At 42.7% G+C, this 17,254-nt stretch overlaps 1 protein-coding gene across 15 annotated transcripts in view; it reads left to right on the plus strand.

Moving 5' to 3' along the window:
* Window positions 1-497: 497 nt before the first annotated feature.
* EZH2 (enhancer of zeste 2 polycomb repressive complex 2 subunit) overlaps window positions 498-17,254 on the plus strand; it is a 74,571-nt gene continuing 57,814 nt past the window's right edge. For 8 of the 15 annotated variants that reach the window (XM_033192390.1, XM_033192399.1, XM_033192392.1 and 5 more), the window contains exon 1: window positions 821-984. Coding sequence is in view for 1 of the 15 variants with exons in the window: in XM_033192398.1 (XP_033048289.1) it covers window positions 841-984 (144 nt within the window). In the remaining 14 variants the exon portion in view is untranslated. Of the gene's footprint in view, window positions 985-1,645; window positions 1,951-17,254 lie in introns of those variants that run through there. The other 7 variants (XM_033192396.1, XM_033192402.1, XM_033192398.1 and 4 more) reach the window with 6 other exon arrangements.

Here is a 17,254-nt window from a genome sequence, read left to right on the forward strand (position 1 = left end):
GCCGGGCGTGGTGGCGCATGCCTGTAATCCCCGCTACCCGGGAGGCTGAGGCAGGAGAATCTCTTGAACACGGAAGGCAGAGGTTGCGGTGAGTTGAGATCGCGCCATAGCACTCCAGCCTGGGCAACAAGAGCGAAACTCTGTCTCAGAGGAAAAAAAAAAAAAGAAGTAACGGGGCAGGCGGCAGCGCGCGGGCCGGGCGAGCGTCTCCCCGCAAAGGCCACGCCGCAGCAGAGCCGGCCTCCGGGGCCAGCGCCCTCCCCTCCCCGGGCACCACCAAGAGAGGCCAGCCCGGGCCTCGGCTCCGCGCGCGGGGAAACGAGCGCGGCGGTTAAAACCGTTACCACCCCCGAGTTTCGAACTGGTTCAAACTTGGCTTCCAGTCCCCGCCTCGCCCCTCCCCTCCCCCGCCCCTCCCCCCGGGAACTCCGCGGCGCCGGTTCCCGCCAAGAGCAGCCGGCGCGTCGTCCCGCCCTTCGGCCCGTTCCCGCCACCCATCCTCCCCGCCTCCCGTCCGCAGTGGGCTCTGGGCCCCCGCGATGTCTCCCGGTCCCCGCCTGCCTGCACACCGCCTTCCTGAAAGGCGCCGTGTGTTCAGCGAAAGAACAAAGAGACGGCGGCAGCGCTTCCACACGGCCAGTCGCGTCCCTTCAAGCGAGCCCCGCCACCGCCCGCGCGCGCACGCGCCACCAGCGCCCGCCCGCGAGCCCTGAGCGCACTCTGCGTGGGGCTGGCTCGGCGCCTCGGAGCCCGGCGGGCCCTGTGATTGGACGGGCGCCCGCCTAGCGTCCCGCCAATCGGGGCGGTGCTTGATTGGGTTGGGGGGGCCAAATAAAAGCGATGGCGATTGGACTGCCGCGTTTGGCGCTCGGTCCGGTCGCGTCCGACACCCGGTGGGACACAGAAGGCAGTGGAGCCCCGGCGGCGGCGGCGGCGCGCGGGGGCGACGCGCGGGAACAGCGCGAGCCGGCGCGCGGGACGAAGGTAACGCGCCGCTGCGGGCGGCCCGGCCGGTGGGGCTCCAGGAGTGCGAACCGGGCGGCGGCGGCGGCGGCGGCAGGACCTCCCCGCCGCTGCTGTGCCGGTCCCGGGTATCGCCTGAACGGGGCTCACCCGGGCGCCGCGTTTGTAGGCGTGCGGGGGGTGGAGGGTGAGGGGAGACCCCCCTCCCCGGAAGGAGCTGTGAGCTTACTGCTGGCCCGCGGGAGCCTGCGAGTGGGGCAGCGCGGACCCCCGGAGCTGCGGGGCGGGGGGCGTGTGGGGGGCACCTTTCCCGGTGCCTGCCCTGGCCGGAGCGCCGGGGCCGGAGTCGGGGCGTTCCGGTGCCCGGTCCAGGGTGGCAGCTCGAGCCTCAAGTCTCCTTTGTGTGGCGCGGCCGCGGCGGGAGCGCCCGGGTGGGACGGGACAGACACAAGTTGGTGGGACCCAGCCGCCGAGTCTGCACTCAGACAAAGGACGGACTGTGTCTCCGGAGGGCTCGGCGCGAGGCGAAGGGGCATGACACCCGGGCCCGCCGGCGGGCGGGAGAGGGGCGTCGGGAGGCGCGGGCCGCTGCCGGGGTGGGCAGGGCTCGGCCCCAGCTCCGCGCACGCCCCCATCCCGGGCGCGCTGACCCTGGGCTGGGGCCGCGGCGACCGCGGGACGACGTTCGCGGCGGGGAACTCGGAGTAGCTTCGCCTCTGACGTTTCCCCAGGACGCACCCCGAAATCCCCCTGAGCTCCGGCGGTCGCGGGCTGCCCTCGCCGCCTGGTCTGGCTTTATGCTAAGTTTGAGGGAAGAGTCGAGCTATTCTCTCTATTGATTGTGTTTTTGGAGGGCTTCCTGTTGAATTCCCACTTAATTGTGTACATCCCCTTCCACTCCCCCCAAAAATCTGTGCCACAGGGTTACTTTTTGAAAGCGGGAGGAATCGAGAAGCACGATCTTTTGGAAAACTTGGTGAACGCCTAGTGAGTTCCCACTTTCTAAAGAATCGTAATCCTTAAACATTACAAGCTGTTTTGGCCAACTTGTGTGATACATCTGAGAATGGCGACAGGTGCTAACGAAATCAACTGTCATTCAGCCAGAGATTATTTCCCAAATCCCGACGGGTTGCATGAGGATGAGGTGGTAGAAGTAGGTGATCAAAATAGAATGGCTATGACAAATGTGTGTTTAGATTATATGGTTAGCAGTTTCTTAGTAATTGGTCTCGTTTTCTGTGAACAATAGCTTTGGTGATTCAGAAAAGGCTGGATGCAGAAATACTTGTTGCCTAAGAAATTTAACGTGTGCTGTCCACAGTTAAACTTCCTTTGTTTATCACACAGTATCTGTAACATTTAAATTCATTTGGAAATAAAAATGTATCTTTGATATTTACTTAAAGGCTTGCTTTTTAGGGTTCAAGGAAGTTATTAGCTTAATTTTGTGGAGTTTTGATGTCACCATAAAACAGCATTTAATAAACCTTTGAAAAACACGAATCTTGTCACGGTTGAATGTAGTCAATACTTTTAGGGGTTTTGGAGTTTATTTTCTATTACTCTTCATAAGCGTTAGCAACTAATTCATATTTAAGAATACGGATCAAGTGTGTAATCCTAACTTGTTTATTTGTAAATTTTATTTGCAAGAAAACAGAAGTATTTAAGATATATTTTAATTTTCTATTCATGGTCTCTAAAGTTAGGAATAGGTAGGATTCTAGTCATTGATATAAAGCATGTTGTTCTCTCTTTTTGGAGGTGTGTTGGGTTATGTAATATTTAAGGTTTCCCGGAAACAGGAACATTGCATCTTAAATTCTCGTTTTTGTGGAAAGTGAGTATATTCCAAGAAAACAAGTTAGAAAAACATAGGCGTTCTTCTAGTTGCACTGTCCTATGTGATAAAGATCTAAAGATCTAATGTGCATCTACTAACTTACGGTTTCGTAAAAATGGAGACAAGTAAGTGCAGTATAAATTTATTACATATATTTTGGAGAGTGTTGACACCACTGTACAGGCATTCCAGGTGCTGGTCTAAGTGTTGAGACATTATAACAAAAAAGTAACATTTATGTTAGTTACTAATAATTCTGTATTAAAAAATCCTATTAATAATCTTGTCCGTTATGAGATGAGCTAGTTATGCAGATTTTTGGCAGAAATTCGGATATTTTAGGATAATTTTTTTTTCTTTTTTATTTGAGACAGAGCCTTGGTGTCGTCCAGGCTGGAGTGCAATGGCGCTATCTGGGCTCACTACAATCTCTGCCTCCTGGGTTTGAGGAATTCCCCTGCCTCAACCTCCCGAGTAGCTGGAACTATAGGCATGCACCACAACACCTTCCTAATTTTTGTATTTTTAGCAGAGGCAGGGTTTCACCATATTGGCCAGGCTGGTCTCGAACTCCTGACCTCAAGTGATTTACCCGCCTCCACCTCCCAAAGTGCTGATCGAGATGTGAGCCACCACGCCCAGCCTAGGATAAGAATTTCTAACTTTGCCCTTGCGTGTTCTGTATTTGATAATTACTGTTCTTTGTACTTGCCATGAGATATTTTGAAAAACATCTCTTTGGGGAATTGGTTTAAAAATTCATCTTAAATTATTTTCTGGTACAACTGAGAATGTATTTAGTCAGTTTAAGTAGCAGTGACTTGAAAAAAAACACACTTGTTTATCTAGTGTAGTTAGAAAAAGTTCTGATACTTTGATACCTAGCTTTGCCTTGCACAGATACATATAAGTGAATATCTTTATGTTGGGCGGTTAAAAATTTCAGGCAAATTTCTCCAAGTCATACTGGAATTTTCCCAGGATATCTTCCTGCTTTTGAGGTACTGTGCTCAAGGATTGTGAATTTATTTCAGTATTACCCTTTACATGAACAGTGATTGAGAAAGTTGATCTGCTTTTTAAAAACCAACAAGGACAAATCCTCCAATATAATGTATTCTGTGGTTAATTAGCAATGATTTATGGATTAGCCTTGAAGTCTTTATATCAGTATAGATGAAAACTTTTCTGTAAATCATGATAGATTCTATATGAGTAGGTGAAATCTTCGGGGGAGAGCATAAGTGAAGAGCAGCAATTCATGAAATTCAGAGAAAGGTTCATGGTCAGATGATACATACTTTACCTTCTGGAGGTCTTCCCTGAATTCCCAGACACTCCTTTGTTCCCACAGGGCTTTGATCATTTTTTATTGTAGCATGACTCAATTTGTATTGTAATCACTTGTTTATGCATCCCTCTCTTCGTTACACTCAAAGTGCCTCCTGGTAGAGGCTCTGTCTTATTTTTTTCTTTGTATACCTAGTACCTACGTTGGTAGTTGCTAGAGAATAGGGGTTTTAAATATAGTTGAATGAATGAAGAAAATATGAAGAATGTAGGAAAATAATTTGACTTAAGGAACTTGCAAAGTGAACAGGATATATTAGTATTCATGTGAGGAACTTTTGGGAGGTGTTTTTCTCTCTCTTTAATAGGGAATGATTACAAAGAAAAATAATTGTCAAGGTGAACAAGTTCCAAGTTTTTCCTAGTTATAATCTGTAGTATTGAAGATTAGATATCTTTTAGATGCAACTGTTACACTCGGGCAACTGGAGAGAACTTGATGAATCATCTGGATATTTAGTAATAGTATCTGCTTAATTTGATTAATGTTGATATTGATGATCCCTTTACAAAAATACAAGGAAGGGAAAGGGCAAGGGCGAGAGAGGGTAGTAGATCTTTTAACTGAAAAGCTGTTTTGTTATAATTCATGAGTTCTTTATTGGAGAAAATTGAGGTAGGTTTTGGAGCTAGAACTGAAGGATGTGACAGTGTAATTGAATCATTTATTGGGATGCTTTTCATCATTCTTTTAAAATGATTTAAATATGGATTAGCAAATTTAGTGATATCTCAAAAGTTACAGCTGGTAATATTTGTAAGATGGTTGCACCATTCCACATCTTGCCACTGTTCCACTACTTGGTATGAAAATATGACAAATTTGTGTTTAGATTATATGGTTAGCAGTTTCTTAATAATTGGTCTTGTTTTCCATTAAAAATAACAAGACAGAACAAGATCATAGCTCACTACATCCTTGAACTCCTGGGCTCTAGAGATCCTCCTGTCTCAGCCTCCTGAGTAACTGGTACTACCAGTGCACACCATCGTGCTGGCTAATTTAACTTTTTTATTTTTTGTAGAGATGGGATCCTGCTTCATTGCCTACGTTGATCTCAAACTCCTGGCTCCAGGCAATCCTCTGCCTTGGTTTCCTAAAGTATGGGGATGACAGGCTGAGCCACTGTGACCCAGACACTTTTTTTTTTTGAGACAGAGTCTCGAAAGTGATTCTTATGCCTCAGCCTTCTGAGTAGGTGGGACTACAAGCGTGTGCCACCACACTTGGCTAATTTATTTATTTATTTTTTATTTTTTTTGAGATGAAGTCTCACTCTGTCACCCAGGCTGGAGTGCAGTGGTGCCGTCTTGGCTCACTGCAACCGCCACCTCCTGGGTTCAAACGATTCTTCTGCCTCAGCCTCCCAGGTAGCTGGGATTACAGACATGCACCACCATGCCTGGCTAGTTTTTGTATTTTTAGTGGAGATGGGATTTCACCATGTTGGCCAGGCTGGTCTCTAACTCCTGACCTCAGGTGATCCACCTGCCCTGGCCTCCCAAAGTACTAGGATTACAGGCGTGAGCCACTATGCCCAGCCTCAGCTAATTTTTATATTTTTAGTAGAAGCTGGGTTTCACCATGTTGGCGAGGCTGGTCTGGAACTCCTGACCTCAAGTGATTCACCTGCCTCGTCCTCCCAAAGTGGTGGGATTATAGGCGTGAGCCACCACACCCTGCTATGTGGTTTTTTTTTTTTTTGATATGAAATCTCACTCTTGTTGCCTAGGGTGGAGTGCAGTGGTACAGTCTCCGCTCGCTGCAACCTCTGCCTCCTGGGTTCAAGCGATTCTCCTGCCTCAGCCTCCTGAGTAGCTGGAATTACAGGCGCGCACCAACACACCCAGCTAATTTTTAGTTGAGACGGAGTTTCACCATGTTGGCCAGGCTGGTCTTGAACTGACCTCAGATGATCCACCTGCCTTTGTCTTCCGAAGTGCTGGGGTTACAGGCGTGAGCCACTGTACGCCCGGCCTGGATACTTTTTAAACATTTTTAAATTAAAAAAGCTTTTTTTTGGAGATAGGGTCTGGTTGTCACCCAGGCTGGAGTGCAGATGCATGATCTCAGCTCACTGCAACCTCTGCCTCCTGGACTCAAGCGATCCTCCCAGGTACTTCAGCCTCCCAAGTAGCTGAGACTACAGGTGCATGCCGCCACGCCTGGCTAATTTTTGTATTTTTTTTAGAGGTAGGGTTTGCCATGTTGCTCAGGCTGGTCTTGAACTCCTGAACTCAAGAGATCCACCTACCTCAGCCTCCCGAAGTGCTGGGATTGTAGGTGCGACCCACTGTACCCAGCTCTTGTTTTTAATTTTTGTGAAAATCACCCTGTGTCTATCAACAGGTGAATTAACAAAATGTGGTATTACAAACCAATGAAAACATAAAAGGAGTGAAAGACAAAAGGAGTGAACTTCTGATATTTCAGAATTTCAAAAGGAAATTTCAAAATAAAAATAAAAACATTTCAAAATATTTCAGACATAAAAGGAGTGAAATTCTGATACATGGATGGACCTGGAGAGTATTATGCTGAGTGAAATAAGCCAGACACAACCTTTCATACAAAAATACAAAATTGTATGATCTCATTTATGTGAAGTAGTTAGAAAAGGCAACTCTATGGAGACAGAAAGTTGAATAGAGGTTACCAGGGCTGTGAGGGGAGAGGTGAATGCGGAGTTACTATTTAATGAATATGGAGTTTCAGTTTGGAATGATGAAAAAATTCTGGAAATGGATAATAGTGATGGTTGAACAATATTTTGAATATACTTAATGCCAGAGAATTGTACACTTAAAAATGGTTAAAAATGGTAAATTTTACACTGTATATATCTGTATCTATCTCTTTCTCTATATATCTTACCAGAATACAAAATTTAGTAACACACCCCGAAAACCTTTGCAGATGAGGAAACGGAAGGAAACTGTCTACAGGGGAGGAGTTAAGAATTTGCCCAGGATTATCCAGTTGGGAATTTGCAGTCGGGATCCAAACTTAGTTCTGTTTGACTCTATATTATCTACTCCACATATTATCTGTTCTGTGTTATCTGCTGGCTTTCTGGATGATTAACGATATGTCAGCTGCAAGAAGAATGAGTTTATTTGAATCATTCAGAAAGTTACATTTAAAAGCACGTAATTATAGTTCGATGGAAGGTACCGTGTGAAACCTTAGACAGACTAAAGGTTAACTTTGAGAATTTCTTTCTCAGCTCAAGTAGTAATAGTATGCATTTGAGAGGGGAGGAGAGTAGAGTTCTAAGGGAGTGGTCTTTGGAGACAGTTTCTTGGGTTCCAATCCTTGAGCTACCAATTTGTGTCTGGGGTGTTATCCTCTTGATGTCTGAGCATCCCTGTCTGTAAATTGGTGAGGACAGTGAGTGATAACATCTGATAAGGTGATTGTGAAGATTAAAGGAATTGATACATGTGAAATCCTTAGAACTGTACCTGGCACAAAGGGATAAATGATTTTTAGTTATTGTGCCAATTTTATTTTAAAGAATTGATGTACTTTCTCATTAATGGAACCAAACACTTCTCAAGTTAAAATTATGTGCTTAGGACTGGTAAGTTACAAAAATGATACCACACACGTTTGCTGCCCCTTGCTCTAAGCCATCCGAGTTAGAGGTACACTCTTTTGTAAGTGGGATGCATAGTATTCCAGTTTATGGATGTGCATTACACAGCAAACCAATCCATTGTGGTTGACATTGTTTTCTCTCCTGAAAAGAAATGAACATCCTTATGTATCTTTGAGCATTTGTGTTACAATTTTTTATAGAGTTGGCTGTTTCAAGATTATGAACATTTCTAGTTTTAATAGGTGTTGTCAAATTATATTAATTTTTAGTTAAAACTACTGTATGAAGTATAATTTACATACAATAAAACACACATTTGAAGGGTATGATTTGAGGAGTTTTGACACATGTATGCACCTGCACTGCTGCCTCGATCAAGATCTGTAACGGTTGCCATCATCTCAGAGTCCTTTCATGCTGCTTTACAGTCATTCCCTCAACTTTTTTTTCCCCTGCCCCCTGAAATGAAGTCTCGCTCTGGAGTGCAGTGTCATGGTCTTGGCTCACTGCAACCTCTGCCTCCTGGGTTCAAGCAATTCTCCTGCCTCAGTCTCCTGAGTAGCTGGGATTACAGGCGCCTGCCACCACACCCAGCTAATTTTTGTAGTTTTAGGCGAGATCTCGACTCACTGCAACCTTGACCTCCTGGGCTCAATCGAACCTCTTACCTCAGCCTCCCAAGTAGCTAGAACCACAGGCATGTGCCACCATGCCCAGCTAACATTATTATTAATATTGTTTTGTAGAGATGGGGTCCTCCTGTGTCGCCCAGGATGGTCTCCAACTCCTGGGCTCAAATGATTTTGCCTTGGCCTCCCGAAGTGTTGAGATTACAGGCATGAGCCATGGCAGCCGTCTTGTAGTAAACTCTCTGAATTAATAATCCATTGTAGGCATATACTACAGTTTTTAAATTCATTTACCCATGGATGGACACATAGGACGGTTGTCAGCTATCGCTAAAGCTGCTATGACCATTTGTATGTCTTTCCTGGGCATGTTTTAGTGGTAAATATTGATTTTACTTTGTAAGAAACTGTTAAAACTCTTTTCCAAAATAGTTGTGCCATTTTACATTGAAAGTTACAGTTGTAACTGCAGGAGTTACAGTTTCTTCACATTTTCATTGACACTTTGTGTTGCCAGTCTTAAATTTTGGCCATCAAATGATTATTAAGTATCTCATTGTGAGTTTGTGTTTCTCAGATGATCAGTGATGTCGGAACATCTTTTCATATGCGTATTGGCCATTTGTATACTTTTTTTGGTTCAAACCTTTTGCCCTTTAAAAAATTGGCTTGTCTGGTTGAGTGGTAAGAGGTCTTTGTATATTCTGGATACATAGTCACATTATCTGTCAGATTGTGTTGCAAATATTTTATTCATTTTTGTTTGATTTTGTGTATTTTTAATATAAAGATCAAGTTAAAACTTTAATATGGGAAGCATAATCAGATAAATTATGTGAAACAGATTTTCCTTAATTCACGAGTCATTTAGTGTAACAAAATGTTATACGTTTGCAGAAACATGTAAACTAAAAGGATGTTATTCATATACTGTTAGGTGTATGCCATGATAATTTTTTTTGAATTAAACTAGATAGTTTTGAAAATGATTGTATTTAGTAATTCTCTTCATTTTGCATAATTCAAACGTTTTTATTTATTAGTGAGTTAAATCTTACTTTTTCTTCAAAGGATAAATGAGAATATTAAAAGTAAAAAGTGACTTTGATCTTAGAATGTGGTATGTAGAAATGATGATTTCCAAACTTAGTCTGCCTACTTTGACAATCGAGTAAATTTTTTTTTTTTGAGATGGAGTGTTGCTCTGTCACCCAGGCTGGAGTGCGGTGGCGCGATCTCGGCTCACTGCAAGCTCTGCTTCCCAGGTTCGCGCCATTCTCCTGCCTCAGCCTCTTGTACATTTTTTTATTATAGAAAAGGAAAGCTTTTCAGAGTATATATACTTGGTTTCTGTACACTATTTTATTTTTGTAAAGTACCAGTTCTTTTGCTCAACACCTAAATTGCCCCCACATTAAATTTTTAGTTTTTCTTCAACATACAAGTAATACATAACTTTTCCTTTTCCTGTTTAACAAAGAAAAAAATACATACACTAAGCTGTCGGACCTCCATTGGGTGTTATTTACCACCAGTGTAGATGATTGTGGCCTTGCCCACCTCAGCCTTCTCGTGGCTGTGGATTGAAGTGAAGAAATTCCTGAAGGTGGCATTCTCGGTAGTCTGGAGAACAGCCCGAACTCTCTGAATTAGTATTATCTCTGCTAGTTTTCTTTGTTTTGTCTTTGAGATGGGGTTTTGCTCTGTCACCCGACCTGGATTGCAGTGGCACAATCTTGGCTCACTGCAACCTCCGCCTGGGCTGAAACAGTCCTCCCACCTCAGTCTCCTGAGTAGCTGGGACCACAGTCACATGCCACCATGCCCAGCTAATTTTTTGTATTTTTTTTAGAGGCAGAGTTTCTCACCGTGTTGCCCAAGTTGGTCTCAGACTCCTGAGCTCAAGCGATTCTCCCATCTTGGCCTCCCAAGGTGCTGGGATTACAGGCCTCTGTGCCTGGCTCTGGTAGTTTTCTTACACTTTTCTCCTGTTGATCTCACTTTGTTTTCTTACTGGTCTACAGGAAATTTCACGTGGAGATTCTGTACCTGTCCTGTTTCTGGAGTATCTTCTGTGTTTTAGTATCTCAAGATGCTGTTTAGCTTGTGGCTTGAAACCACCCCTCTCCCATCCCAACCAAATTAAGCAGCTATTTCCTGCTTAGAAGTACCATAACATGTGTATTAATCTTTTATCTTTTTCTCTCTCCTTCTTCCCTTCATTTTAAGCTCATTTTTATTTATCTGTAGGGCAGAGCTTAGAAAAAGGTTTTTGTACATTGTAAGTACTAATAAAATATTTGTGAAGTTGATTTGGGACTTGGGAGACCTCTCTTCTGTAAGCAACTCAATAAATAATTATTTAAGTACCATACTCACCCAGTGTACTGTGTTAGCGGCTGTTATGATATTGATTACTATAAAATTTTAATGTATATCCTTGGTAGACTGTTGATCAAAGTCAGAAAGCTTGAGAAACTCTGAGGCAAAAAACAAACAAAAATGAAGAGCATGAAATGATTCTGCAAATTGATCTTATGATGATGTTTCTTTCTTTTTTTTTTTTTTTGAGACAGAGTCTCGCTCTTGTCACCCAGGCTGGAGTGGAGTGGCACAATCTCAGCTCGTTGCAGCCTCTGTCTCCCAGATTCCAGCAGTTCTCCTGCCTCAGCCTCCCAGGTAGCTGGGATTACAGGCACACGCCACTACGCCTGGCCAATTTTTGTATTTTTAGTAGAGATGGAGTTTCACCATGTTGACCAGGCTGGTCTCGAACTGACCTCAGGTGATCCGCCCGCCTTGGCCTTGCAAAGTGCTAGGATTACAGGCATGAGCCACTATGCCCGGCCTCTTTTTTTCTTTTTCTTTTTTTTTTTGTACACAGGGTTTCACTCTGTTGCCCAGGCTGGAGTGTAGTGGCGTGATCATAGCTCACTGCATCCTCAGTCTCCTGGGTTCAAGGGATCCTCCCATCTCAGCCTCCCAAGTAGCTAGGACTATAGACATGAGACACGATGTCTGGCTGATTTTTTTATTTTTTATTTTTTATGGAGATGGGGTCTTATATGTTGCCCAGGGTGTCCTGCCACCTTGTCCTCCCAAAACTGGGATTATAGGCTTGAATCAGATCCCAGTGATCTTTATCCCTCAGCTGCATTTATATGGGCTAAATTCATACATAGTATATCAAGATGTCTCCAGGAAGTTTTAAAAAAAAAAAGGTATCAAAAAGACAATACGTCATGACTGCTTTATCTATTTTAGTGCCTTAGTTTTTGATACTATAGACTGGAGAAGTGCTTTAAGCAAATCACAAAAATCTAAGAAAATAGACAGTTAATTGTTTTTAAACAGTGGAAGAATTTCAATGATAATTAAAGCAGCTTTTGTATTTTTGATGTCATAGCCTATAGTGAAATTTCATATATTCTATTTGTAGATGTATGAATTCCTACCATATATTTGCACATAATAGAACTGATTACTGTTTGTTGAGAACCTGCCCTGTACCTAATATACATGTAGTTTCTAAATGAAAACATTTTACTTTTTTTAAAAGATTGTAAAAAGCACATATTAAATTTATCATGTTTGCCATTTAAACATGTAAAGTTCAGTAGTGTAAAATACATTCACATTGTTGCACAACAGATCTCCAGAACTTTTTCATCTTGCAGAACTAAAGTTCTGTACCCATTGAGCACTAATTCCCGCTCCCCCCCCACCCAAATTCTTGGCAGCCACCTTTCTACTTTGTGTTTCTATGATTTTTGACTATCTTAGATACATGCATGGGATTAAACAGTATTTGCCCCTTTGTGATTAGCTTATTTTGCTTAGCATAATGTCATTGAGGTTCGTCCATGTTGTAGCATGTGACAGAATTTTTTTCTTTAAAGGCTATATACTATTTCGTTGTATGTATAGACCACATTGTAAAATCCATTTATCGTTGGTGGACATCATGGTTAGCCAAGAGTAATATGCAGTAAATGTTGGTGTACAGATATCTCTTTGAGATCTTGCTTTGAATTCTTTTGGATATACAGTTGCCCATTGAACAACACAGGTTTGAACTATGTGGATCCATCTGTAAGTGGATTTTTTTCAACCAGCCATAGATAGAAAATATACTATTTGGCTGGGTGTGGTGGCTGATACCTGTAATCCTAGCACTTGGAAGGCCAGGGTGGGAGGATCATTTGAGGCCAGGAGTTTGAGACCAGCCTGGACAACATAGAGAGACCTCGTCTCTACAAAAAATACAAAACTTAGTTAGGTGTGGTGGCATGCGCCTTTAGTTTCAGCTACTCAGCAGGCTGAGGCAGGAGGATTGCTTGAGCCCGGGAAGTCGAGGCTGCAGTGAGCTGTTATTCATGCCATTGCACTCCAGCCAGGGCAACAGAACAAGACCCTGCTCCAAAAAAAAAAAAAAAAAAGAAAATACACTTTTTGTGGGATGTGAAACTTGTGTATAGGGTGGGTGGGCTTTTTGTATATGCAGGTTTCATAGGTCAGATTTTGGAGTTTGAGTATGAGTGAATTTGGATGTATACGGGTGGTCCTGGAATCAGTCTTCTTGTTCTTTTTTTTTTTTTTTATTCGTCTTTTATTTTTTGGAACCAGTCTTCTGCATATGCTGTGGGACAACTGTATATCCAGAATTGCGATTGCTGGATCATATGGTAGTTCTATTTTAATTTTTTGAGTAACCTCTCAGTACTGTTTTCCATAATGGCTGCACAGTTTTTACAGTTCCACACACAGTGCACAAAGGTTTTGATGTCTCTGCATTCTTGTCAACACTTGTTATTTTCTGTTTTTTTTGGTAGTGGCCAACATAATGGGTGTGAGATGCTATCTCATTGTGGTTTTGATTTGCATTAACAATGTTGAGTATCCTTCATGTTTATTGGCCCCAAATATTTTACTTTTGAATTTATTGAAAATCATGCATTTTAATTATGTAAAACTTAATACCATGCATCATTTGTTAAATAGGAAAAGTAGAATTTGTCCTTATGAATATTATAAAAGATTCTAATAAGGTGAACTTTTTTTTTTTTTCTCTTTTGAGACAGGGTCTCGCTTTGTCACCCAGGCTGGAATGCAGTGGCTCAGTCTTGGCTTACTGCAGCCTCCGCCTCCTGGGTTGAAGTGATTCTCCTGCCTCAGCCTCCCAAGTAGCTGGTATTACAGGTATGCACCACCACACCTGGCTAATTTTTGCATTTTTAGTACAGACAGGATTTCACTATGTTGGCCAGGCTGATAATAAGATGAACTTTATACTTTTTTTTGAGACAGAGTCCCACTCTGTCACCTAGGTGCAGTGGCATAATGATGGCTTGCTGCAGCCTTGACCTCCTGGGCTCAAGTGATCCTCCCACATCAGCCTCTCAAGTATCTGGGATTACAGGTATGCACCACCATCCCCAGCTAATTTTTGTGTTTTTTGTAGAGATGGGGTTTTGTCATGTTGCCCAGGCTGGTCTAGAACTCCTGGGCTCAAGTGGCCTCCCACCTTGGAGTCCCCAAGTGCTGGGATTACAGGCATGAGCCACTGCATCTGGCCAGAATTTTATACTTTTTAAACAGTATGCTGATCTACCATTAGATAGGAAAAAACTATGCAATCCTTATTCATGAAATTCTGATCTAAAATGTGTTATATTAAAATTATTTAATAATGCAAGCAAAATTGGCAAATTTATTTGTAAACTCCATATTGGGCTACTTTGAAAATTATTTACGGATCAGAAAAGGTTGGGAAATAATTTTCTAGAGTAATTGAGCAGGCCCTGTAGATGGCAGAAATGTTGCTTGAACTGGCATAGAGGAAGAAAGTGTTGAATTGCCCCACTTAATTCCTTAAGCAATTTTGCCTCTTTGGAGAATATTTGCCTGAAATAGAGAGCTCAAGTTATGCTATAAAGATTCTTTTTAAAGAATAGAGACAGAGTCTCACGTTGCCCAGGCTGGTCACAAACTCCTGGGTTCAAGTGACCCTTTCACCTTGGCCTCCCAGAGTGCAGGGATTACAGGCATGAACCATCATGCCAGACCAACAAGATATTTTTGAAGGGCTACATCCCACCAATAGCTTGATGGTGTACAAAGAGTGGTAGACTTTGGGTGAGGCTCTGCCATTACAATAGTTGTATTTCCTTGGCAAGTAGCTATTGTGGATCTCTTCTTCGTGGTAAGATGAATGAGATGAACAAATAATGAACAACTTGTGTTTATTGATTATCTACCATGTATGTGCCTGCAGAGAGGATGTCTTCATTTTGCAGATGATGTAATTAGTAAATAACTTGCCTAGGTTCCCTTAGCTAGTGGGGCCTTAAAAAATAGGCTTTTATGGCCAAGAAAATTGGCTCACGCCAGTAATCCCAGCACTTTGAGCGGCTGAGGTGGGAGGATTGCTTGAGCCCAGGAGTTCAAGACCAGCCTGGACAACAAAGTGAGGCCCCATTTCTACAAAAAACTAGCCGCATGTGCTGGCATATGCCTGTAGTCCCAGCTGCATGGGAGGGTGACGTGAGAGGGTCACTTGAGCCTAGAAGGTAGAGGCTGCAGTGAGCCATGTTTGCACCACTGCACTCCAGCCTGTGTGACAGAGTGAGACTGTGTCTCCAAAAAAAAATAGGCTACTGCTGCCTGTAGGGTTCTTTTTAGTGCAAATGCTGGGATTCTAAGCACTTGGTTTCTGTTATCCAGGTAAAACTATTTCTCTGGAGAGTTTGATTACCATCACAGGTGGTGGTATGATTCTCCCCAGCTGGCATTTAATCCAGTGGTTATATACATCTCTCTGAAATTCTTTATCAAGTTAATCAATTCATAAAACATCTAATGCTGATTATAAGCCTATTACCTTGTTTGTGTCTCTGCGTTATGGGCATAATAGCACCTAAAAGCTTTTGCTATAATGGACTATGATGTATCTGAATAAATTGCCTTTATAAACAATCAAATCTAAATTGGCAAGGTCAAATTTACCCAATTTTTCTTATAGAATGTACCCTTGTAGTTAAAGAAATAATTCTTTTTTACCGTATGTCTGGTATGATTTGTTATTCACGAATAGCATGTAACTGGCCAGCTGTACTATACACATTTTCTAGAAAAGAAAATTTCTTCAAATTTCTTATTGGGTGCCTTAGTCTTTTACCCATTCGGGCTATTCAAATAAAGAGTGATATATTCTCTTATTCTCTACAAAGAGACATTCTGTACTAATTGAAATACCAACTTTTAAATCTAGACACCAAAGAAAAAGTCATGTTTTTCTACCCTAGAGTCTGTAGAGTCTTAATGTCAGCCACTCATCCTGGCCCTCTCATTTTCTTCTTTTCCCATATGGAAGTTCTGAGGTGATATAGTTTGGCTCTGTGGCCCCACCCGAATCACGTGTCAAATTGTAATCCCCAAAGTTGGAGGAGGGGTCTGGTGGGAAGTGATTGAATCACGGGGCAGACTTTTCCCTTGCTGTTCTCGTGACAGTGAGTTCTCGTGATAGTAAGTTCTCGTGACAGTGAGTTGTCGTGAGATCTGGTTGTTAAAAAGTATGTAGCACCTCCCCGTTCTCTCTCTCTTCCTCCAGCACCAGCCATGTATAATGTACTGGTTTCCTCTTTGCTTTCCACTGTGATAAGTTTCCTGAGGCCTCCCCAGCCATGCTTCCTGTACAGCCTGCTGAACTGTAAGCAAATTAAACCTCTTTTCTTTATAAATTACCCACTCTCAGCTCTTTATAGCAATGTGAGAATGTACTAATACATAACTCATTCCAGAGAAGTGGGGCATTGCAATAAAGATACCTGAAAATGTGGATGCAGCTTTTGGACTGGGTAATGGGCAGAGGTTGGAACAGTTTGGAGGGCTCAGAATAAGACAGGAAGATAAGGGAATATTTGGAACTTCCTAGAGACTTGTTGAATGGTTTTGACCAAAATGCTGATAGTGATATGGACAGAGATGGCCAGGCAGATGAAGTCTCAGGTGAAGATGAGGAACTTATTGGGGAACTGGAGTAAAGGTCACTCCTGCTATGTGTTAGCATAGATACTGGCAGCATTGTGCTCCTGCTCTAGGGATCTGTTGAACTTTAAACTTGAGATGTTTAGGGTATCTGGTGGAAGAAATTTCTGAAAGCAGCAATGTGTTCAAGATGTGGCCTGGCTGCTTCTTAAAAGCCTGTGCTTATTTGCATAAGCAAATAAATGACCTGAAACTGGAACTTATATTTAAAAGGGAAGTAGAACATAAAAGTTTAGAAAATTTGCAGCCTGCCATGTGGTAGAAAAAAATCTCATTTTCTGGGGGAGAAATTCAAACTGGTTGCAGAAATTTACATAAGTAAAGAGGATGATACATGGGGTAAAATTCTTTTTCCTCCCCTAAAAGCCTTGGTATTAATCTGAAATAGCAGGAAGGTAACTGTAGGAATTATATAATGAGTTTCCCTGTGCTTGGTCATTTCTTTGTATCATTTCCATAGGTCAGTGGAGACTCAGAAAACCAGTTTCTCTGGGCTTTTGATAAGTGATGTTATAGTAATCAGTAGATGGTAACTTTTGGTAAAACAAATTGTTTTCATCTGTTTTGTGCTGGTATAACAGAATGCTTGAGACTGGGTAATTTTTAAAATTATTTATTTATTTATTTTTGAGATGGAGTTTCGCTCTTTTTGCCCAGGCTGGACTGCAATGGCGTGATCTCAGCCCACTGCAACCTCCGCCTCCTGGGTTCAAGTGATTCTCCTGCATCAGCCTCCTGAGTAGCTGGGATTACGGGTGCCCACCACCATGCCTAGCTAATTTTGTATTTTTAGTAGAGACAGGGTTTCACCATGTTGG

This window comes from Trachypithecus francoisi, unplaced genomic scaffold (genome assembly GCF_009764315.1).
Source record: "Trachypithecus francoisi isolate TF-2019V2 unplaced genomic scaffold, Tfra_2.0 Lachesis_group4, whole genome shotgun sequence".
Classification (NCBI taxonomy): Eukaryota; Metazoa; Chordata; class Mammalia; order Primates; family Cercopithecidae; genus Trachypithecus; species Trachypithecus francoisi.